The sequence below is a fragment of the Macaca mulatta genome, chromosome 11 (assembly GCF_049350105.2).
Source record: "Macaca mulatta isolate MMU2019108-1 chromosome 11, T2T-MMU8v2.0, whole genome shotgun sequence".
In the NCBI taxonomy this organism is placed as follows: Eukaryota; Metazoa; Chordata; class Mammalia; order Primates; family Cercopithecidae; genus Macaca; species Macaca mulatta.
In genome coordinates this window covers 83,196,302-83,220,557 of record NC_133416.1, presented here as the reverse complement: position 1 = coordinate 83,220,557, position 24,256 = coordinate 83,196,302, and the positions used below count along the sequence as shown (strand labels likewise).

The 24,256-nt window shown below is 40.8% G+C and overlaps 2 protein-coding genes across 11 annotated transcripts in view; both read left to right on the top strand.

The window, feature by feature from the left end:
• Nucleotides 1-3,051, top strand: part of NAP1L1 (nucleosome assembly protein 1 like 1) — a 39,663-nt gene extending 36,612 nt beyond the window's left edge. For all 10 annotated transcript variants that reach the window (XM_077954738.1, XM_077954736.1, XM_015152330.3 and 7 more), the window contains one exon: nt 237-3,051. The gene's annotated coding sequence lies outside the window, so the exon portion shown is untranslated. The remainder of the gene's footprint in view (nt 1-236) is intronic.
• Nucleotides 3,052-11,414: 8,363 nt separating this feature from the next.
• PHLDA1 (pleckstrin homology like domain family A member 1) lies at nt 11,415-20,264 on the top strand. Its single transcript, XM_015152337.3, has 2 exons — nt 11,415-15,176; nt 15,586-20,264. Exon 1 carries the CDS (start codon nt 13,906-13,908, stop codon nt 15,148-15,150), a length of 1,245 nt encoding a protein of 414 aa, XP_015007823.3. The 5' UTR covers nt 11,415-13,905; the 3' UTR covers nt 15,151-15,176; nt 15,586-20,264.
• The last annotated feature ends 3,992 nt before the right edge of the window (nt 20,265-24,256 follow it).

The window sequence follows — 24,256 nt, the reverse complement described above, 5'->3', positions numbered from 1 at the left end:
TGGCAAGACAACGATATGGTTAAGAATTTCCAGTATGACCACACCCAATAACTGTATTAGATTGTTAGTGGATTATTGTGTTTTAGGTGACATAGTTAACTGTAAAGTAACCTGGCTCAGTGTAGTTACTGGTACCACAGTGAGGTGAATAAAACGGGATTTTCAGAAGTTAGCCTGAATTTACCTGTACTTTTAAATTTAACCTCTATTAACTAAGCATCTTTTCTTTGTGGTAGGGTCTACCTTCTGCTTCCCTGGAAAGGATGAATTTACATCATTTGACAAGCCTATTTTCAAGTTATTTGTTGTTTGTTTGCTTGTTTCTGTTTTTGCAGCCTAAAATAAAAATTTCAAATACAATTTTAGTTCTTACAAGATAATGTCTTAATTTTGTACCAATTCAGGTAGAAGCAGAGACCTTCCTTGAATTAAGGGTTATACTCAGTTTTTACCACATTATTGAAGAAAAGGGTAACAGCTTTGGCATGAGATACTATACTAATAAGCAAGTGTAAAAAGAGAAAAAAGAAAATCTTAAGTGATTTGATGCATTTTTTTTTTTTAAATTCATTTTCTTTGGGTTAGAGCTAGAGAGAAGGCCCCAAGCTTCTGTGGTTTCTTCTAATTCTTACTGCTTAAAGTATGAATATGTCACTTAAACCCATGCTTCTGTTTACTGTGTATTAAAATGGGTAGTACTGTTTACCTAACTACCTCATGGATGTGTTAAGGCATATTGAGTTAAATCTCATATAATGTTTCTCAATCTTGTTAAAAGCTCAAAATTTTGGGCCTATTTGTAACGCCAGTGTGACACTCAGCATTTTGTTCACACCACGCTTTGATAACTAAACTGGAAAACAAAGGTTAAGTACCTCTGTTCTGGATCTGGGCAGTCAGCACTCTTTTAGATCTTTGCGTGGCTCCTATTTTTATAGAAGTGGATGGATGCACTATTTCACAAGGTCCAAGATTTTTTTTCAGATATTTTTGATGACTGTATTGTAGTAAATACTACAGGGATAGCACTATAGTATTGTCATGAGACTTAAAGTGGAAATAAGACTATTTTTGACAAAAGATGCCATTAAATTTCAGACTGTAGAGCCACATTTATAATACCTCAGGCTAATTACTGTTAATTTGGGGGTTGAACTTTTGATGACAGCGAGGGTGGATTATTGGATTGTCATTAGAGGAAGGTCTAGATTTCCTGCTCTTAATAAAATTACATTGAATTCATTTTTAGAGGTAGTGAAAACTTCCTTTTTGAGATGTTAGTGTTAAGGTCTTGGAATGTGAACACATTATTTGTAGTGCTATCCATTCCTCTCCTGAGATTTTAACTCACTACTGGAAATCCTTAACCAATTGTAATAGCTTTTTTCTCTTTATTTTCAAAATTATTTCCTTTGCTTTGATTAGACACTATGTGCTTTTTGTTTTTTTTTTTTTTTTAACCTATAGTTCATCGAAATGCAGCTTTTTCTGAACTTTAAAGATAGAATCCCATTTTTAATGAACTGAAGTAGCAAAATCATCTTTTTCATTCTTTAGGAAATAGCTATTGCCAAAGTGAAGGTGTAGATAATACCTAGTCTTGTTACATAATGGGGATGTGGTTTGCAGAAGAATTTTCTTAAGGGATGTCAGTGTTTATGCCATTTTTCCAGTTCCAAAATGATTCCATTCCATTCTAGAAATTTGAAGTATGTAACTTGAAATCCTTAATAAAATTTGGATTTAATTTTATAAAATGTACTGGTGATATTTTGGGTGTTTTTTTTTTAAATGAATATATATACTTTTTTTTGAAGAGTGGAGAGTAGTGATGTCTAGAGTGAGCTATTTTGTGCTGAGGCCACTGTGTTCTGTAAATCCATAATTTTAAGAGCAATCTCACAATCCCTGCTAAGTGGAGTTTATTATTTGAAGACTAAAATGGAATTCCATAGTTCCCGATAGATTATATTCTGAGTTACTATTCTGAGTTATCTACAGACATTTTTGAGACACTTGAAGATTTGTCTTTACACTAGTTTCCAGCAGCCCATGCAGACTGCCAAGTAAGTCTCATTTTTTTTCCTGTTAGAAATGGTGAAGTGTCATATAGTCACTTAACAAAGAACACTGATTAGAAAAAATTTTAGCGTTGTTTGCTTTATGGTCACTCAAATATGGTAAGTGTTCCACATATTCCACAAATTGATTAGTTGATAGTTTAACATGGATATCTGAAAGCCACATATATAATTTCTTAGGATTCTTAAATTAGCAAATCTAGCTTACTGAAGCAGTATTAGCATCACTATTTTAGGTTGCAAAAATACTTTGTGTGGAATTGGCTAATAGAGTGGTACTTAAGAAAAATGGGATTCTACCTCTATTTCTGTTTTGGCACACTTAAACATGAAAGGATATATTAACTTTCATAGAAATATTTTTGTTGTGTGAATAGGTTAATGATATGGTAAGGCCCCTAAGATAACTGAATTAACTGTTTATTGTAATTGTAGGCCATTCCCATTATTAAAAATAAAGACAAAACTTTGATAAACTGTGAAAATCTTATCGTGCTATGTAGAAACATTGAACTAATATTCAAATAGTTGAATGCTTTGGTTTCAGGGATTGGTTTAAAATTTGCGTCCTTTTTCATGGGTTAGTCTTATAAAAATTTAAGCCTTTATATTTTTGACTTTAAATCAAAACAAATGTTATTTTAAATGTACAGAATAGATTGATAGTGCAGAAGAGCGTAAGTTCTTCATAGGAGCTTTAGAAAAGAGAAGTATATGCCAATTCAGTTTTTTTTTTAATCTTCTGCACTGTACATATACACTTGGTAATTATGAGCTCAATTTTGTTTTTGGAAATAGTGTTGATAATTTAGGTAATTTGCTACTTAAAGCACTAAGTCTCTGATACCTGAAAAGTAAATGTAAATGGTGATGGTGAAATAATACTGCAATTAACTTAATAGATGTATACTGCTGATTTTTGTATGCTGGATTAAAACTCCAGATATTAAAATATAACCTGGATAAAAAAGTTATTGGACTGATTGAGGATCACTTACATTACTTTACATAAATGGAAACATCCTTGTTGGTATATGATATTATTTTACTCAAGGATAAGTGTTTATTCATAAGAAATTTTGATTGATGTATTACATTTTCAAAAATACAGTGTGCTTTGTATCTTGTGTTTCTTCCTTTTGACCTCATATTGTCAGGTTTTCCAGTTTACAAAAATTAAGCTATTCACTAAAATCTTAGTACAGACAGTCCCTGACTTAAAATGGTTTGACTTAAGACTTTATATTAAACGCATCTTCGACTCATGATATTTTTGACTTACAGTGGGTATATTGAGGCCTGACCACATCATCCTCAACAGTCTGAATAAAAGAATAAATGGGTATTTAGAAATAATAGATTGCTGACGGGAAATAAGTCAGTCTGGTTGTTTAATTTTTGTATGGGAAATTGGGCGTTTTAAGTTTTGTGGATCCTAGAACAAATTGAGTTTTATTATTTTGAAACTCAGGATAAAATATTGCATAAAATAAAAGCATTGCTTTTTAGTTTCTTACATGTTTTATTTATTTTTATTTTTGAGATAAGAGTCTCGCTCTGTTGCCCAGGCTGCAGTGCAGTGGCATGATCTCGGCTCACTGCAGCCGCTGCCTCCCGGGTTCAAGCCTCCCAAGTAGTTGGGATTACAGGCGTGCGCCACTGAGCCCAGCTGATTTTTGTATTTTTAGTAGAGATGGGGTTTCACCACTTTGGCCAGGCTGGTCTCGAACTCCTGACCTCCTGTGATCTTCCCACCTCAGCCTCTCAAAGTGCTGGGATTATAAGCGTGAGCCACCATGCCCAGCCAGTTTCTTACATGTTTTAAATTTAAAGCCAAAAAGAAGGAACTGGGAATGTGTGATAAACATGTGAGTGCCAGAAGTTCGACAGCAACTTGGAGATCAACAGCCCAGCGTATTTAACCTGCATTTGTACTGTTTCAGCTCTGCTTGGCTACCTTTTCTTTTACTTCTGCCACTGGACTTTTTTGTGCATGTGTTTTACTAGTTCAGCATAGAATCTCCTTTTCATTCATACCTACTCTGTTTCTATAAGTCTGAACTGTTCCATACCAGTTCAAAATGTACTCTAGAAATACTTGCTCATTAATGAGTTTCCTAATTTCCAGCACTGGGCTTGGAACATGGTAAGTGTACAGTAAAGTTTTGTATGTGTAGGTCTGTTAGGATTTATCTAGACCTATTCAATGTACCAACCATAATCCCGTATGGGACTGTGTAGCAAGTCAAATGATTGGTTCTCAGTAGTTCAGTCTCCTAAGGTCTTTTGTAGTTGTTACATTCGTGCAGATTGAGAAAACCAATGAAACAAAGCTGGATTGTGTATACAGTTGGCCCTTTAATAATGCAGGGACTAGGGGCCCCAGCTTCCCTCAATTGAATCTGTGTATAAACTGTTTCCCCAAAAACTTGATTGATAGCCTACTGTGGAAACCTTACCAATAAGACATTTAACACACACTTTGTATGTTACGTGTATTATATACTGTAAAAAGTTAGCTAGAGAAAATGTTAAGGAATCGAAAATATGTTATCATGGCCAGGTGCGGTGGCTCATGCCTGTAATCCCAACACTTAGGGAGGCTGAGGCGTGCCAGTCACTTGAGGTTAGGAGTTCGAGACCAGCCTGACCAACATGACGAAACCCTGTCTCTACTAAAAATACAAAACTCAGCTGTACGTGGTGGTGGTGCGCGCCTGTAGTCTGAGATACTTGGGAGGTTGAGGCACAAGAATTGACTGAACTTGGGAGGTTGGAGGTTGCAGTGAGCTGAGATGGTGCCACTGCACTCTAGCCTGGGCAACAGAATCTGTATCTGTGTGTGTGTGTGTGTGTGTGTGTGTGTGTGTGTGTGTGTGTGTGTGTGTATTTACTCTCAGGTGGAACTGGATTATAAAGGTCTCAATCCTCATTGCCTTCATGAGTAGCTGAGGAGGGGAGTCTTGCTGTCTGAGGGGTGGTAGAGACAGAAGTAAACCTGTGTGTAAGTGGACCCTTTTAGTTCAAGTTTGATATTCAAGAGTCAGCTGTTCAGGGGAAGGCATATCAATAGTTGCAGTTACCTAGTACTGCATAACAAAACCTCCAAAACATTATATATTGTAATAAATTACATATTGTATGCCTCCTTTAGGGAAAAAAACATAAACTTTTTTCCATCATTTTGGAATATTTTACTTGAATTATAGCTGGACGATTGAGATTTCCAGATAAATACATAGTGAACTCACTCAGACAAAAATGTCAAGCTTGATTGGTAAAGGAACCTCAAGTGGTATGTATAAGGTGACCATTAAGTACACGTGTTTACAAAAGTTGGGTATAATGTAACTAGACTGAGAGGTTTTGAGAAAAAAAACTTCATTGCTATTCCATGTATAGTTTAAACTAGTGAGATTTCAGTTGACAGTATTAATCAGCAATTTTGGGAGAACTAAATGTTCATTTAACATTAAGATAATAAAAATAATGCCTTAATCATACTTGATTGAGGATATTCCCTTTTTATGCGTAAGGATAGAAGTTAAGTAACTTTAACAAGGACACAATTGATTTGTGTTGGAGCCAGCATTTGGATGAACACTGCACTGCCTTGTAGATATTTCTATCACACAACTAGTGGTTAAATAAGCATGTTCTTTAGGCTAGAGCTTTCAGAATATGAAATATTTTAGAGACCCGAGTTAATCTACATTTAAACAACATTCAGATATTTTTTCCTTTTTCTCTCCCCTGCCCTGAAGAGTTTGTATTTATTATAATGTATAACACAGCCCCAATACAATGTGGCTTATATAGGTTTTTCTGAGTCTAGGCTTAGACATAGACTCTGGGACTGATATGGGAGCTTCATGGTTCTCAGACTGACTTTCATTATTTTTGTTGCAAGTTGGTTTATTATCAAGTGACTGCTGGGGCTCTATACATCTTGTCCAGGTTCAAGGTACAAGATGGGCTGAAGGAGGCTAAAGGCTACTGGCATCCAACCTCTCCTGTAAAAAGAAGAACCTATGGTTTATGCTCACAGTGCCAAAAGTAGGGTAGTAAATAAAGGAGAGCTGGGTGTGAATGCCAGGAGAGGTTAGGATGACAGCCACATTGGCCACATATGTTGAAATAAGTTGATTTAGAAAAGGATTATTTGATCAAGGATATCCTGGAACATAAGGCAAATGACTGCATTTCAGAAATAAGTGAACAGGGCTGAGAAAAGTAATTTTCTTTAAATACGGCCCAAAAGGATTAATTATGATTGGAGTCCTACTTTGCCCAAGGCTTATTATTTCATTTTGCATGATAACCTTTCTCAGAACCATGCATGCACAAATGAGGTTGAGACAATGCCTTAATAGTAAATGAAATCTCATTAGAAATAAAAACTATTATGTGTTTTCTGGTTTCTGACCTGTTTAAGGGGTGCTCATTGTTACTCAACAGTGATTTACTTAAATCAGATAGTTATAAATTGTGATGGGGGTTTCTAATGGGATTTGCTTTTTCTGGTAGGTTTAGTGGCAACGTACAAGCTTGCCATAAACGTTTCCTGGGTTTTATCTTTTATAAAAGTGTTACTCCACCTTTCTGAGTCTGGCTACCCCACAGAATTCTTTTATCACTTTTACTCTTAGATTACCTTGTCTGTAATGAAACCTACCCTCTCTGAAGCCTGAGTTCCTCTTCTAAGGTAACACCACTACCACCTTCTTTCTTTATTCTCATATTTTTTGGGAGAATTGTCTACACTCACTGCTATATGTCCTCTATCACCTAAGAAAGGTATTTGCCCATTACTGGATATATATATATATTTTTTCTTACAGAGATAATAGTGATCAAATTGAACAGCCTATGACCTCAGGCTGTGTGTTCTGTGGCAATGGAAAAATGATAGCAAAAGAGGGAAATATCCTTGGAATCTAGTTCCTTAAATGGAAGTATTTGCCCAAGTGACCATCAATTAGATATTTGAGTTGCAAACAACGGGTGCATTTACCTGGTTTCAGAGTAGAAACACACTTAGGAAAGGGGATAGGTGTTCTTGGGCTCTTAAGAGGGGACCGAGGATTGCTATTCAGCCAGAGCAATGCTTCCACTGTTAGTTACTGGGGTATCTTGTCACCCCAAAGACCCAGAGCCAGAATATCAACACTTTTGAGTGATTGCAGTTTTGTGACAGTGTAATACTGGGTCTCAGCCTCCTTCATTGGATTTCCTTCCTCTCTGCTCCACTTCATTCAGTTCCATATTTTCGTTTGTCATTTCAAAGCTAATATTACCATAACAAGTTTACAAATCATCAGACTCCCTGGTTACTTGTTAATAATATTCAATAAGATAGCCTGCTTGCCCGTTTCGAATAATAACATTTCCAGACAAAACATTAGTCATTTCCCCTCATAAGTGCTGTCAATCAGCTCTCCGTTAGGTACAATGGTGAAAACACTTATCCAGGATCTTAGATACTTAGGGAAGTAGACATGTGCTTTGGGAGGCCGAGGCGGGTGGATCACAAGGTTAGGAGATCAAGACCATCCTGGCTAACACGGTGAAACCCCGTTTTGTAATTTTTGTAAAAATACAAAAAAATTAGCTGGGTGTGGTGGTGGGTGCCTGTAGTCCTAGCTACTCTGGCTGAGGCCGGAGAATGGCGTGAACCCGGGAGGCAGAGCTTGCAGTGAGCCAAGATGGTACCACTGCACTCCAGCCTGGGCGACAGAGCGAGACTCAGTCTCAAAAAAAAAAAAAAAAAAGATGTGAAAATCTGGTAACTACTCATCAGAGTTTGAAGTGATTAGAAAGGAATTAACTCAGCCAGAAGAAATCTAAGAGGTAGGAGTTGAACTGGGCTTTGAAGAATGAAAGCTTACAGAGGATTTGGGAAAGCAAATTGGAGGCAGTGAGGACAAGTAGATATATGCATGGCACTCACTCAAGGTTGAGCCGAAAGAGAGTCGAAATAAGGCAAGCAGGACCCATTCTGTGGAGGACTTGCCATGCAAGGGTAAGGAATTGGAATGTTATATACAATGGGAGGTGAATAGAAGTTTTCTGTCATATTTTAGGAGTAAAACTGAAGACCATGTGTATGAGAGTATGGATCAGGTGGTTGGGCCACCCAAAAACTTAGATGAGAAATGAGAACTGAATTAGGCTGCTGGTAGAACAGAAAGGATGGAGACAGCTGATGGACGGTGCTTGGATCCACAAGGAGGTTGTACTACGGTTAAAAAAAACAGCACAAAGCACTCTTATAAAGCACTTTAAGCTGTTACACAGATTGATCACTAGGAGGCATCCGTTCATCAACTAGTAAGGCGAAAAGGAAGGCAGCTCTGGACACCCACCTAAGAAGTCTGGATAGTTCCGTGTTAATGTTTAACCTTTTCAACTCAAGGACTTCTGAAAACCAGAATCTAGAATATTTCTTCTGAATAGTACTTCAAAGATTAAATAAGGCCAAGAAGTCTAAACTGCACTCTGAATGTGGGACTATTTGATTATTTATTTTGAGACAGAGTCTCACTCTGTTGCCCAGGCTGGAGTGCAGTGGCACTATCTTGGCTCACTGTAACCTTCACCTCCCTGATTCAAGCAATTCCCTTGCCTCAGCCTCCCGAGTAGCTGGGATTACGGGCGCATTTTTTTGCGTTTTTAGCAGAGACGGGGTTTCACTATGTTGGCCAGACTTGTCTCGAACATCTGACCTCAGGCAATCTGCCTGCCTCAGCCTCCTGAAGTGCTGGGATTGCAGGCGTGAGCCACTACGCCCAGCCTTGGTTATCTTTTATACACTGATGAGGGCAATGTGACATGTTCATAATTTACTGGGTTTTAACTATTTTTTGAAAGATGACTTTTGGACTATCCAAATCTTTAATAATGATCATTGTCAGGAGTTTCTACTGTATATTGCAAATTAGTTTACATATCAGAATTTTGTAATCATTATGAATTAAACACTTCATAACTTTCCAAGTTCTGTTACATGTCTTTAAGCTAGTATTGATTAATGGACTTTTAATCAAGTGTTTGACTATGTAACTGCCAAGTAAGAAACTTACCAACTCAGTTCCATTACTGTGTTTCTCGTGCTTCTAAATACTCTTACTAGAAAACAGTAGGATGCTAGTTTATATAAACACCTCTCACAATATTAAATTGCATGTTGCTTGGGAAAAGATTTGTGGGATTTATTTTATATGATGTCTGGACTATGAAAGCATTTAAGATTCAGAGAGGCCTAGCATGTAGTTATCCATTTAAAAATTATAGCAGAGATATATTTGTAGGGCACATTTCAAGTCCTTACATTTCAAATTTTAGGATGCATCATGAAAAATCTGTCAGAAGCATTTGAAAAAATTGATATTCTTTTAATGATGGGTATGGACTTCTGACTCAAGTCAAGATTTCTACCTATGTTGAGCATCTACTTTGTATCAGTACTTTTTCTAGGTGATTGGGACACATCAGAAATAATGGTCCTTGCCCTCTTGAATAGCTTGCGTACTATTCTAGTAGGAAGGGGAACAGAAATAAGCAATAGGTACAATAAATTATTGAGTAGCATGTTAGAATATATGCTATGGGAAAAATTAAGGGGAATTGGGTGGCTACCATTTGAGAGTGATCAGGATAGGCCTGCTGAGCCAAGACTTGAAGAAAGTGATGACCCTGGGTGCTATGCTGAAAATAGATAATAAGGATAGAATCAGGGAGACAAGTTAGGAGGCCATTGTAGTAATCCAGCGGGGGGATATGATGATGATTTGGATCAGGGTGGTAATTAAGGAAGTAGACAGAATCCAGATGTAGTTGAAGGCATAACCAATGGGATTTCCTGCCTAAATGTGTAGATTAAATATTGGGAAAGAAAAAAATCAGAAGGCAGGCATGCTTCTATGCCCTTGAAGGCCTGGGGCAAGAGTACGATGGAGATACCATATGTTTAAATATTTAAAAGTTCTGTTTAATGAAAATATGCCCAATGTGCCTGTCTTGACAAACTTTCATTAGAACTGGGAAGCCAGGTTTTATTTATGCCAGAACATAACTTGGGGACAGAGCTGACCCTCAGCCCATGTCCCACCTTACTTTTCTTCCCACTCCGGCTCTGAACTGTATGGCAAGGGGCCTCCTGCATATTTACTTGGATGCCATAACAAGTATATTCAAACCGTGCCATCCCCCTAACACATCAGTGCATGCAATGATGATGTAATGCATTTCCTGGAACAGCCGGGGCTATTCTGGGCAGGGTATTTGGGGTCCTGAGTACCTAGAGTGTAGTGCAGAATGAGTATGCCCTTTAGATGACATGTCATTTTGACTCTAAAGCGCTCAATCCTAAAGCTCAGGGCCTTGGTAAGGGCCTTTCCTGGCCTGGTGTAAGGGCAGTACTGATTTAGGGTTTTTAGTTTGAGCATCTGTACAGAGGATTGCTGTCAACTGAGAAAGGGGGCTGCAGATAGAATAGGTTAGGGTGAGGAAGATAGTTTGGGAGCTCATTCACATGTTTTATCTTAGATTACACAGGCAGTACTGTAGAGAAGTGTAAATGGAGAATTTTCAACTTATAGTAGCACTCACTGGCCTAGAATATATAAAAACCGAGGGCTGTTTTTCACTGTAGTTAATTCTAACCTATAAACTGGAGCAGTTCCATGTAGGAATTTGTTATAACTTACTGTGTATGAATTATAGACGACTCTGACCTATCCGGAGTGTTGTTTTTCAGTTTTGTTTTGTTTTTTTTCCTATGACCTAAAATCCCCTCAGACTTAAGCCTCTAGTGAACTACTCAGTAAATGGCTTTACTAGTAAGTGTTCCCTTGCCTGGTATGTCTATTATTTTTTAACTTCAGTGGTTTATTCTTCAGCAGTAAGCAGTTGGATATAAGTTGGGGGTATAAATTTGGGACTCTGGCATATGAATGTTATTAAAAGTGATGAGACTGGATATCAACAAGGGAATGAGTGTAGATAAAGAAGAGAGCCAAAGACTAAGACTTGGGGCATCCCAACATTAAAAGGTTGGAGAGAAGAGAAAGAACCTCGTAGAGGAGATACCAGAGATGTAAAGGAAAACTGAGTGATGTCCTTGAAGCCAAGTGATAAACTTTATCCAAGAGAAGAAAATGAACTGTCCAATGTTGCTGATAGACAACTTGATATTGCCAACTGTAAAATGTACTTTGAATTAGCCATTTCGAATTTGTTTACCAAAGCAATGATTTTGTTGGCTAGTTTTCTAAACTTTAGTAACTTTTAAGTGACTTGTAGGTTTTCATTGCATATACAGCTGAATTTTTTTTTTTTTTTTTAAACAGGGTCTTGCTGTCGCCCAGGCTTGTTATAGTGGTGCGATCCTAGTTCCTGCAACCTTGAACTTCTGGGCTCAAACAGTCCTCCACCTCAGCCTCCCAAGTAGTTGGGACTACAGGCGCATGCCACCACACCTGGCTAATTTTTGTTTACTTTTGCAGAGGGAGGCCTTGCCATGTAGCCCAGGTTGGTTTCAAACTCCTGGGCTCAAGGGATCCTCTTGCCTCAGCCTCCTAGAGTGTGTATTACAGGTATGTGCCACCATGCCTGGCCCAAAGCTTTTTTATTTTTTTAAGTTCTGTAATGCATTTTCTGTGAATTTATTGTCTTAAAAAATTGGCAAATATGGCCATTTTGACATATTTGCCAAATATTAGCATATGGCAACTATGCTCTTAATTTGTTAAGTCACCAACTGTTGGTGATGACTGTTAAAATAACAAGAGCACAGCTGTCACCAATCCTTACACTACTGGATCCTTACACTATTGTTATTTTCAATAATGCCCCATAGTCAGACGTTGTAGACTTAACCACTGAGCTGCTCACAAAATTACTAAAGCATTGTGAAATACGTAACTGGAAATTCTGGGCTTTAAAGTCTCCAGTTATAATTAAATGGGTGATTTTGAAAATTGTGGTGGCTGTTCAGACATTTTCAAATAAGACTAGAACGCATTTGTTTCAGACTGATAAGCTGCAGAAGGTTAGATAACACCAAATACATTTGGGTTTCTCCTTAGAAAATGATTTGGGCCTCCAGATTACATCTCATTTTTTTTTACCCTATCAAGTTTGTTTTTCCATATGAAATGTCTTTTCCAACTACACCTGCCCTTGGAGACCGTGAATAACAGACTTAAAGGAAGTATCCTTTCCAGATGAGCTGAAGAATGTCATCCTCTTAAAAGAATGAACAGCTGGTCATGTAGAAATTCTCTGGAATGCTCACTTGTCCTACAAAGGCAGGGGGCAGAAAGCATGTTTGTAGTTTTTTTGTTATTGGTATACATAATTGTAAATCTTTGAGACATAATTTTACTAGAAATCCACATAATTTTAATAATTGCCTTTCTCCTGGAAAGATGGCTAATCAGTTAACAATGTGAAGGTTAGAAAGCTGGCCAAGCATAATTTAGTGGGATTCAGGATTGCTGGCTGGATTGTCCCGTTTGATCAGACCATGTTTCTTAGATGAAGATTCAGGACGCCCTCGTGTATAAAAGTTATCCTTTCTTCTGATTAGGTTGGTATTAAGTTCGAATTTCTTACCATGACACACAAAGGATTCGACTCTTGCTTAGCTGTCTAAGCTCCTCTCACTTTCTCTTCCCCTCTTGAATTCTTTGCTCTTGCCACACAACTAGCAGATGAGCTAATCTATCTGTTCCAATGTGGGCACAGTAGCAGCCCTTCCTCTTACCTTGGCCCACTCTGACTTGTCCAGCCCTGGTTTAAGTCTTCGTAAGGGTCCGCACATAGTTGGGGCTGTTTACTAAACGGATGAATTTCCCTACCGGGAGGCTAGGTCTCCGTTATGCTTTAATTCCCAGGAAGCGACTTCTATAGGCATTGTTTAAATGTAAGGACTAGGAGGGAGCTGGGGGTATTGCATTCCCCAGGTCACAGATAAATGAGATTCCAAAACCAACATCTGGCTAGGCGCTTGGAAAGAGGGACCCGCGAGGTCGACCAGGCGTTTAGAACTGTGCCTTGCAGTGTGGGATCTCAGTACCGGATATTACCCCGGTTTGTAGAGAGTTACTGTTTAAGAGACGATGAACACCGTAAGGACGGGTCAAGAAGAAAGCGGAAGACGGGTTAGCGCCTCCGGTCGGGGTAGAGAAAAGGCAGGCGAAATGCGACCTGACGTGGGTCCGCCTTTCTCCACCCGTGGCAAACCCGACGGTCGCACCATTGCTTTAACAGTCGCCCTCTTTCCAAGAAGAGCTAATTAGTGACCGTGAGCGAATATGCCTGGGAAGACACGATGTCCTCTCGGCCTCTGTGCGCTCACTTGTTTACCTAGGCGTCCGGGGGAGGCACACTCGCGGGACTCGCGAGCCTCGGCCCCGGCCTCCCGGCTCACCCAGGCTACGACGCTGGTTCTGCCGGCTCTCGGAGCCAAGCGCGAATCCCCAGGGCTAATTCCCAAGAACGGAGAGAGAGCACAGCCTGGAGGCTGCCCCCGCCTCCGCGCCCCAGTCCTCACTTTCTGAGGCTGTTAGCAGAAAGCCCCGCGGGCCGGGGAGAGGCGGGACGCGGGGGATGGCTTCGCAGAGCCCTGTGAGCGTCGGCATTAGTCGTCAGGCAGCCAGGACTCCTTGGGCGATCGCCCTGGGTGGAGGAGAGGAGTTTCCGGGGCTCGGGTCCGGGTCGCCTTCCAGGGGAACAAGCGCGGAAGCAAGTGGGCGGCGAGAGGCGGAGCGAGGGACGCGGGGGGCGTGGACGCAGCCGGCTTTGGAAAGGCCCCAAGTTAATGAGGCGTGCGCCCGCTGCCGAGCGCCTTTCGGAGCTGGGCTTTCCCCAGTGGTGCGGGCGCCAGGAGCCGCCTTTTCCGCTGGGTGTCACTCGGGGGTGGGGAAGATGGCCCATTCAAAAGCGCCGCGAGGGGGCCCGGCCAGTGCCCTTCAGTGAGCGCTCGCAAGAGGACGGCAGAGGCCCGGCAGCTCGCGGCTCCGGGACCTTGTGGCGCATCAGGACGCGGCTGTCCCTCTGCCGGGACCCACAGCCGCCGCCGCCGCTCTGCCTCCTGCGTGTTAGCCTCCTCTGCGCGCTCCGGGCAGGCGGCCGTGGGAGCCGCTGGGGCGAGGACGGCGCGCGGCTGCTGCTGCTGCCCCCGGCCCGCGTGGCTGGAAACGGAGAGGCCGAGCCAAGCGGCGGCACCTCTTATGCTGGGAGGATGCTGGAGAGCAGCGGCTGCAAAGCGCTGAAGGAGGGCGTGCTGGAGAAGCGCAGCGACGGGTTGTTGCAGCTCTGGAAGAAAAAGTGCTGCATCCTCACCGAGGAGGGGCTGCTGCTCATCCCCCCCAAGCAGCTGCAACACCAGCAGCAGCAACAGCAGCAGCAGCAGCAGCAGCAGCAGCAACAACAGCCCGGGCAGGGGCCGGCCGAGCCGTCCCTACCCAGTGGCCCCGCTGTCGCCAGCCTCGAGCCGCCGGTCAAGCTCAAGGAACTGCACTTCTCCAACATGAAGACCGTGGACTGTGTAGAGCGCAAGGGCAAGTACATGTACTTCACTGTGGTGATGGCAGAGGGCAAGGAAATCGACTTTCGGTGCCCGCAAGACCAGGGCTGGAACGCCGAGATCACGCTGCAGATGGTGCAGTACAAGAATCGTCAGGCCATCCTGGCGGTCAAGTCCACGCGGCAGAAGCAGCAGCACCTGGTCCAGCAGCAGCCCCCCTCGCAGCCGCAGCCGCAGCCGCAGCCGCAGCTCCAGCCCCAACCCCAACCCCAACCCCAGCCTCAGCCTCAGCCTCAGCCGCAACCCCAGCCCCAGTCACAACCCCAGCCTCAGCCCCAACCCAAGCCTCAGCCCCAGCAGCTCCACCCGTATCCGCATCCACATCCACATCCACATCCACACTCTCATCCGCACTCGCACCCACACCCTCACCCGCACCCGCACCCGCACCCGCACCAAATACCACACCCGCACCCACAGCCGCACTCGCAGCCGCACGGACACCGGCTTCTCCGCAGCACCTCCAACTCTGCCTGAAGGGGGCAGCTCCCGGGCCAGACAAGGTAAGGTCCCGGCCCTCGCGCTCCAGAGGAGTGGGTCTCAGGAGTGTGTTGGGAGGAGTAGGAAGCTCGCTCACAGGTTCGGCTCCCGTATGGAGAAATCAGAACTCATTCCGAGTTTCTGGGGCGATGGAAGGAAGAGAAACAAACTGGAGCCAGGAGGCCCTGGGCAGAGAGGGAAGGCTGGGGAGGCCCGGGCCAGGCAGGGGGCCTCGCAGACCGCGCCCGCGCCTATCATGACCGTCCCTGTCCGGTGGTGCGCCCCCCAGCCACACTTGACTGTGTGTTTGGGCACTTGAGGGAAACACCGCGGTGCCTTTCTGAGCCCGCTTTGTCAGCCGAACTGGCCCGAACAGAACTGGTCTGGGTGGGTTCCTAGCCACCTACTTCACTCGGTGTCATTTCTTTCCAGGTTTTGAGGACTTGAGGAAGTGGGACGAGCACATTTCTATTGTCTTCACTTGGATCAAAAGCAAAACAGTCTCTCCGCGCCGCACCAGATCAAGTAGTTTGGACATCACCCTACTGAAAACTTGTGATTCGTCTTAGTTTTCTGCATACTTTTCATCACGATGCAGGAAACGATTTCGACTCAAGAAGACTTTTATTTATGAACCTTTGAAAGGATCGTCTAGTATGGTGAATTTTCTAGGAGCGATGATGTACTGTAATTTTATTCTAATGTATTTTGATTTATGATTATTTATTAGTTTTTTTTTTTAAATGCTTGTTCTAAGACATTTCTGAATGTAGGCCATTTTCCAAAAAGGAAACTTTATTTTCAAAAACCTATTCCATAGTAAGTCCTAGTCTTGGAAAATAAAAAAGGGCGGTGGAGGGGAAAACATTAAGAATCTAGTCATTATTCCTGGAGTACTTTCAGAAGGTATGACACTTTCATTGTTATGCCAAGTGATTGAAATTAAAACTCCGATACTACTATTTTTGAGGATTTTTGTTTTTGTTTTTGCTTAGACATATAGTTTGTCTAGAAGTTTAAAAAAGCTAAAAGTTCAAAATGGTGTAATTATGAATATCTAATGCTCAAGATAGTTTCTAAAAGGAAATCAGTAGTAGGGATACCTGATTTCAAAATATTTAAAACATAACCTAACTGATGATGGTAGGATGATTGTATCTTGAATATGTGGTAGGGCCACATCTACTGTAGGAAAACCTCTTATCATCTGTGTGTAAAGGGCTTAACAAGGAGAAGAGGTCTTTTGATTGATTTATGAGTATAAATGCATTTGCTGTTTCATTTCAAAAATGTTGTGGAGGAAAATAGTATATTTAACTTGTATAAGAGAATATTTGTGCTCCTGTCCAGGCTGCAGGACCTTTCTCCGAGAGCTTTGCACACTTGAACCACATTTTCTGATCCCTTTACTTTGTTTTAGAAGCACACTGAAAAATCTCGTTGTTTAAAGTACAATTTGTAAATATTTCAAAGGTCTAGGCGTCATAACTTTTTGTTTTCATACTGAAAATGATGTTGATCAGAGAAACCAACTGTTTTGCTTTTCATTGCTCTGTGAGAAATCTGAGGATTCTGTTTTGTTGTTAGGTTAGCTAAATCAGAAATTGAAAAGGAAAAGACTGGATAAACACAGGATTTTCAGTAAGAAAACAACCCCAGTCTTGTCTTAGAAGCCACTTGTTGAGGAGTCTGTGGGGGGAAAAAAGAGGATGTGCTTTTAAAGGTAGAACAAACCTTCTTCTGTGTTAAATCAAAAGGATGTTCAAAATCCACCAGGGCAGATGCTACTTAAGTTTAAATGGAGCCATAGATGATACAAAGTCCTCTTGGGGCTGAAAATCACTTCCTATCTGCATGGCTTTACTAACTGGTTTCTGTTTTCCATTATCTTTTTCACAGAAAGTCTTGGTCAGTATTTTTCCAGCATTTAAATTGAAACGGTCAGTATCAGACCACTGCTAGGTTATGTAGTCAAGAAATAAAAATAGAATTACATGCTACAGATGTCTTTATTCTCCTTCCATCTAGAAAGGAGTTCCAAGGTCAAAGTACTTTTTAGTGCAATAGTTAAATGACATTTTGAGATCATAACTCTTATCCAAAAAGTTGCAGGGAAAATTAAATAGTTTTCCCCTATTAAGCAAATGGCAAACAAAACTTAAGTGGACCCCCACTTCCAGTGGTTATTTAGGTTGCAGTTGTGAAAATATGCTGCCAACATTTAAAAACTCATTTCATATGTATATATGTATATACATATATGAATATGCATGTACATATACATATATGAGAACATGTATGTACACATATATGTACATATATGAATATGTATGTATGTATATGTGTGTATATATGTATATGAAATGAGAGCCGGATCTAAAGATTTCTTAAATCAAGTTTGGTTCAGCTTCCTTACAAGTACGGCTGTACTTTTTGAGGAGTGCCTCATAGTACTATACTTTTAATGCATGCAAATCATGATAACTCCAAATGAACCACAATTTTTTTCCCAATGGAGGATTTTTCTTTTAAATTCTTGTACTAAAAATTAAAAAATCCATACCAAATACTTTACAAATTAAGATTGGTGTAGGTTTTAAAAAAGGCATTTGTATGTTGTTAGCTTACATATGGGGCTAGGTAATTTCATTGCTTAAAAAAATATGCCCAGGCTCCCTCTTGGTGGCTGGATTTCCTTTTTTTCCCCCCATGGTGGCCATGGTTCTTAATAGGGCCACGAGAATCATGGTTTCTTTTCTTTTCTTTTTTTTTTTTTTTTTGAGATGGAGTCTCACTCTGTTGTGCAGGCTAGAGTGCGGTGACATGATCTCGGCTCACTGCAACCTCTGCCTCCTGGGTTCAAGCAATTCTCCTGTCTCAGCCTTCTGAGTAGCTGGGACTACAGGCGTATGCCACTATGTCCGGCTAATTTTTGTATTTTTAGTAGAGACGGGGCTTCACCATATTGGTCAGGCTGGTCTCGAACTCCTGACCTCAGGTGATCCACCTGCCTTGGCCTCCCAAAGTGCTAGGATTACAGGCATGAGCCACCATGCCCGGCCCCAGAATAACGGTTTCTTGAGTTTCCATAGCCCTTGTTCCTTAGTCTTTTGTGATATTTATGTTGACCTTTATCACTTTCTATTCTGAACCCCTCTTAACATTTAATGTGAAATCTAAGAAATCAGAGAGAAGTAGAATGGCTTTTATTGTTTTGACACCTTTGAAATTATTATTAATAATTTTTCCAGAGCAAAAAAGCAAACACGCTCAATAAGTCTAACCAAAACAAAATATAAATGTACATCATTTAATGTCTCAGTGGCTCTATCTACCTGTAAGAAAATGATACAAACCACCTAAGGTATTTTGAAGCCTGACAAATCAACTTCATGGAAAAAGGTAAAAAATGCATTTTTCAACCCAAAGAAAAGATGACCGAAAGGGCAGATCCAATAGAAGACCCACTCCTTAAATAAACATAAAATGTAAAAAGTTGGAAAATTAGGAGTAATGTTGCATCTGGAAACTGAACTTTTTATCCTTGAACTTGTGTTGGCACCAAGCCTCATACACAGTGAGCTCAATAACTGTCTGTTGGGACGAAGGAAGGAAGGACAAAATGTGTAACTCCCCAGCATCTGGGAGATGCTGTCTCTTGCCTCGCTGAGTGTTCCTTTTATTTGCTCTCATGTCATTCCCTGAGAACAATGAATTCTGGGACAGGCTAAACATCATGACGAAATTTCTTAAACAGACTTTCTGAGTGGAAATCCATTTAGATCTGTGTATGCTCTATGGGGAGTGCTGACGTCAGAGAGTAAACGTCTATAAGGGGCCCTTTTAAAATGAACATTTTCCTCATTGGGATTCTCTAATCATGTAGAAATCAAACTATCTTTATAATTTCACTTCAGATGTTTTTGGTTTTGTGTTTTTGTCTCCAATGATGGTAAAAATAAAAAACACACATTACTTAAAGGAGTTTCCTTCACATGTAAACACTGTTAGGAAGTCTGGATTAAGTTGAAAGTCTTGTTTTAACTATTTTTTTCTCTCATATACCAAATACTCTGTATTTCTCTTAAAGAAGTTCTGTAAGAGAAAGCCCTAATTTTAAATCTGACAGTAAAGTTTGCTGCAAGTGTATGAGTTCAAACACATCCCTTGTTTTCTGTCCCTAGGGGAAAAGTCATCTGGTGTTAGCTTGGCTCCTGTGTTAATATTATATTCAGTAGCAGGCTTAGAAGAGTGGTCTAAGACTTGAACCTGGAGCAGTTTTATAGCACAGAATCCTATGAAGATAGGACTGTGAGCATTTGTTTTCTTTTTTTGTGTGTCAAACTAATTGGCTTTTGCTTTAGCAATAAAATGTCCTCAACAGAATAAATTTTAAATGTGAAAATTATAGATCTTGGTATTGAATCCATCAGTGATTCAAGAGATACACCTATTTGCCTAAAACAACATAAGATGTGTTAGTTATGGAATTACGTGTTGGATAGGTTCTTAAGACCTGTTTCCTCAATTCTTGACACAGTTTTCAAGGGTGGCTTTTTGACTTGCATGGTTGGGCAGATAATCCAGATTTACCTAAGATTGGGTAAAAAAGTGATCTGTGAGTTTGCTGGCAGGGCATTTGCTAAATGGAGTACAGGATCTAACAGGGTTTTCTTAGAAAGGGCAATATTGTCCAATGAAGGAAGCAGAAGGACTTTGGGTTAGAAGCATCTGCACAAAAGCTGGTGAGACCTACTCTCCACTGCTCTGCAGCTGGTCAGCCGATGGCAGGCTGAGCAGTGGGGAAGCAGGTTTTAACAATAGGTAGTCCTTCCAGGTCACTGTATATTGAGAAGAAACATAAAACTATTTTGTGTCACATTCTGAGGTCAGCCTTCTTCTTAACGTTTTATAGTATACAAACGCCAGCTTCTGGAAAGCAAGTGTCATCATGTACCAGATGCTTTATACACCATCACATTCGTGAATTTTTTAGCATGGTCAGAACTTGTGTAAATATGTCTCTTAGATGATTTTGGGGAGATGTGATTTATTTTTCATATTTTCAAAATGCATTCCATTTCAAATAAAGTATCTATTGAGACAACCGACCTGTGGACCTTTTGAAGGCCTTATTCAACTGGCACATGCACTGTGTGTTCCTGTGAAACAGAGATTCTGAATTGCTTGGGCATTCTGGGGGGAAAAAAAGACAATTTTTGAGGTTGGGAATTCAATTTTTAAAAAATTCACTGGGAATTTGGAATATGAAAATTCTCTCAGGTCTGTTGGTGAAAAAATTAGCTTTCAGAATGCTAATGAACCTTAGTGGAATTTTCCATAGTTTCCCAGAGGACCAGAAACAGTCCCTAGTGAATCAGCTCAACAGCAATTCCCTCTTGAGTCCCAGAGGTAGTCTAGTTCTCTTATGTCTCTTGGGAGGGTAAAGCTTTGTCTCTGAGTCATCCTTCAAACAGGTATTCATAAACCTTCCTATTTTGTGTTGAAAGCAGAAGGACTTGATTCTTTAAAGAAAAACAGCATAACTTTATTCTTACAATCTCCACTGGCATCTAAAGGCCTTTAAATCTCAAAAGACTTTAAAGTAGGAAACTTGAAGTCTTTTTTTTTTTTTAATCCCTTAGCATAGTCTTGCACTGACAGCTTTACTACTCTAGTTTTATTGTTTGTATTTTTAAAGAAAAAATGTGAGAAGAGAAATTACTGTCATGCTAAGGGGACTTCAGGGACACTGTGCAAAATAAATATATATAGTAGGTGGTAGCCCAGGATTGGTAAGAGCCAGGATTTGAGAGTCATAGTACACTGGTTCAAGTCCCAGTTTCACAATTATTAGCTGTGTAGATCTTGAATTACTTAAACTCTTGGAAACTCAATTTCCTTTTCTGTAAAATGAAGTTTATAAAGGTGCTTATTTTAGGGTGGTTGAGGAGATTTAATAAGTTAGGATACATAAAAGTACTTAGAGCAGTGCCTGGCATCACTGTGAAAGGAAGCTCCTTGCATTAGGGCAGATAAACAGGTGGGGAATCATTATAGCCATATGAATATATAATATGTGGTATTCTGAAGCTAGGCATTGTATTTTCTGAGATCTCAGCACTTATTTATTTATTTATTTAAAACAGAGTCTTGCTTTGTTGCCCAGGCTGGAGTACAGTAGCGCCATCTTGGCTCACTGCAGTCTCCACCTCCAGGGTTCAATTCTCCCACATCAGCCTCCTGAGTAGCTGGGATTACAGGCGTGTGCCACCACAATGGCTAATTTTTGTATTTATAGTAGAGACAGGGTTTCACCATGTCGCCCAATCTGGTCTTGAACTCCTGACCACAAGTGATCCAGCTGCCTTGGCATCCCAAAGTGCTGGGATTACAGGCGTGAGCCACCATGCCTGGCCTCAGCACTTCTTTTTCAACGGTAAGAACAGTATGGTTGACCACATCCTTGTATTCAACTTTGAAAAAAGAGAAAAATACATTATAGAAATACTATTTAAAATTTTGTTATTATTATTATTATTGTTTCTTTGGAAACGGAGTTTCTCTCTGTAGCCCAGACTCTGAGATGCAGTGGCACAATCTCGACTCACTGCAACCTCCGCCTCCCGGGTTCAAGCTGTTCTCCTGCCTCAGCCTCCTGAGTAGTTGGAATTACAGGCATGCACCACTATGCCTGGCTAAGTTTTATATTTTTAGAAGAGACGGGGTTTCACCATATTGGCCAGGCTGATCTTGATCTCCTGACCTCAGGTGATCCGCCTGCCTCAGCCTCCCAAAATGCTGGTTTTACAAGTGTGAACCACCACACCTGGCCAATTTTTATTATTATTTAGAGACATGATCTTGCTCTATTGCCCAGACTGGAGTTCAGTGGTGTGATCATAGCTCACTGCAGCCTGGAACTCCTGGGCTCAAGCATCCTCCCACCTCAACCTCCCAAAGTCCCAGGATTACAGGCATCAGCCACCATGCCTGCAAACACTACCATTTTAATGACAATTTTCATATGCTTATTACTTTCCAGTCTTGGTCCACATGCTCATGTATTTTAAGTTACTTATAAATTAGTCTATCAAAAAAGTCATATATGTAGCTGTGGTGCTCTGCCCAGGTTGCCACTTCAGGACAGAGAGGGCATTCAGTCACCATATGTGGAAGTGTTGGTGACTATCATGTTCGCAGCAAGTCCTTTCCCTGGGGACCCACCTTGTCCTAGAACATACCCCCTCCTTGGGGGTAGCCCACATCCAGTGATGGGTCTATGGGGAGTGGATGAAGGTCAGGCCAACTGTAAAGGATCATCCCAGCTGCAGAGCTGCCTGTGGAATTGCCAGAGGCCTATCACAACCAGTGTGCATTGTATTCCAACTCTCACTCTGCTCAATTCTGTTTCCCTTGCTTCCTCACAGGTGAGGTTCCCAAAAACACTCCTTGGGGTGGGAACACTCGCTCTCCCCCAACCTCCCGCCATCAAATCTCAGAGTCTCAGAACCTGTATCTCAGGGAATCCTGTCTATGACCATGTCTGTTTCTGTATGTGAATATATGTATGTTCCCACCACCAGGTTCTAGAGGAAGGCTGGTGGTGTCGGGAGGGGAATAAACAGCATAATGGTGAAGCATAGGTTTTAGGGTAGTGGCTCTCAACCTAGAGCAATTTTGTCCCTCAGAAGACATTTAGCAACGTTTGGAGTGATTTTTGGTTATCACAAGTGGTGAGCAGAGGCCAAGGATGCTGCTAAATATCCTACTATGCACAGGAGAGCCCCACCTACAACAAAGAATTACCCCGCCCAAAATGTCAACCATACCAAGGTTGAGAAACCCTGCTTTGGAATCAGATAATCTCATTCTTATTAGCTGAGTTGCTTTGGGCAAGTAATTTAATTTATTTTAGCCTCCGTTTTCAGCATGTGTAATGCAGAAAATGATAGTACCTGTCTCATGGAGTTGTGAAACCAAAATTAGTTAGTTCACATAAAGGACTGTGGCTGTTCCTGTCACAAAGTAAGCATTCAATAAGTGGTAACTATCATCCTTATTATTATTGTTTAAAGTCATAATGTTAATGACAGCATAATATGCCATTTAGTTGGTGTATTATTTCACTTATTTGCCTGTTGCCATCTGGTGATTTTCTGTTGTTATGCTGTTCACAATACAGCTGCAATAAACATCATCATGCATACATTATATTGAATAAAAAGCATGAACTGGGATTCTAGTTCTGACTCTTAGTCTTCTGACATTAGCAGCTCATTAAATCTCTATGAGCCTTAGTCTGCTCATTTGTAAGTGGGAATAATAGCCCTGCCTGAGAGAAGCTATTATGAAGATACTATGAAGTGGCAGTAAAATCTGCATGAGTTCAAGTCCCAGAGGCACCACTTAGCCACTTTACTTACAGTAAAGCATCATGAAAAATGCAAACATTATTATCTGGATTCCATTTTAAGAGGAATTAGATATTATATGTTCATATACATATGTATATTTCAATCAAAATAATCTGGTTTTAAGAAATAGGATGGGCTGGGCATGGTGGCTCATGACTGTAATCCCAGCACTTTGGGAGGCCAAGGCAAGAGGATCATTTGAGGCCAGGAGTTCAAGACCAGCGTGGGCAGCATAGCAAGAACTCCATCTCTAATTTTCTTTTTTAAGATTCTGACAAAGGGTTATTAAAAAATGCAAACCATTCAAAAAAAGAGAAATAAAAATTTTAAAAAGAAAAGGAAACAGGATGTTACTGTAACTAAAAAAATAGTATCAAGTAATTTCTAGTTTTTTATAGAATTTGACCCAAATTTATATTTATGGTAAAGTGGAAGGAATCATGTCAACTTATTGACGGAGGAAAACGTGAATAATGAACTCATTGACCATATGAATCTATTCAGCAAAATATTCTTACTTGCTTTTCTCTCAAAGACCTGGTGGGAAGCCCTCACCAGCTACATAGAAAGGCCATAATCAGATGTCATGGTGCGAGTGTTCCAGAGCTCTAGCCTTACTTGCCTACAAAGTAGGTCTGTTTATCAAAGATGGCAGCAGTGGGGGCCAGAACACTGGAAATTTAGAT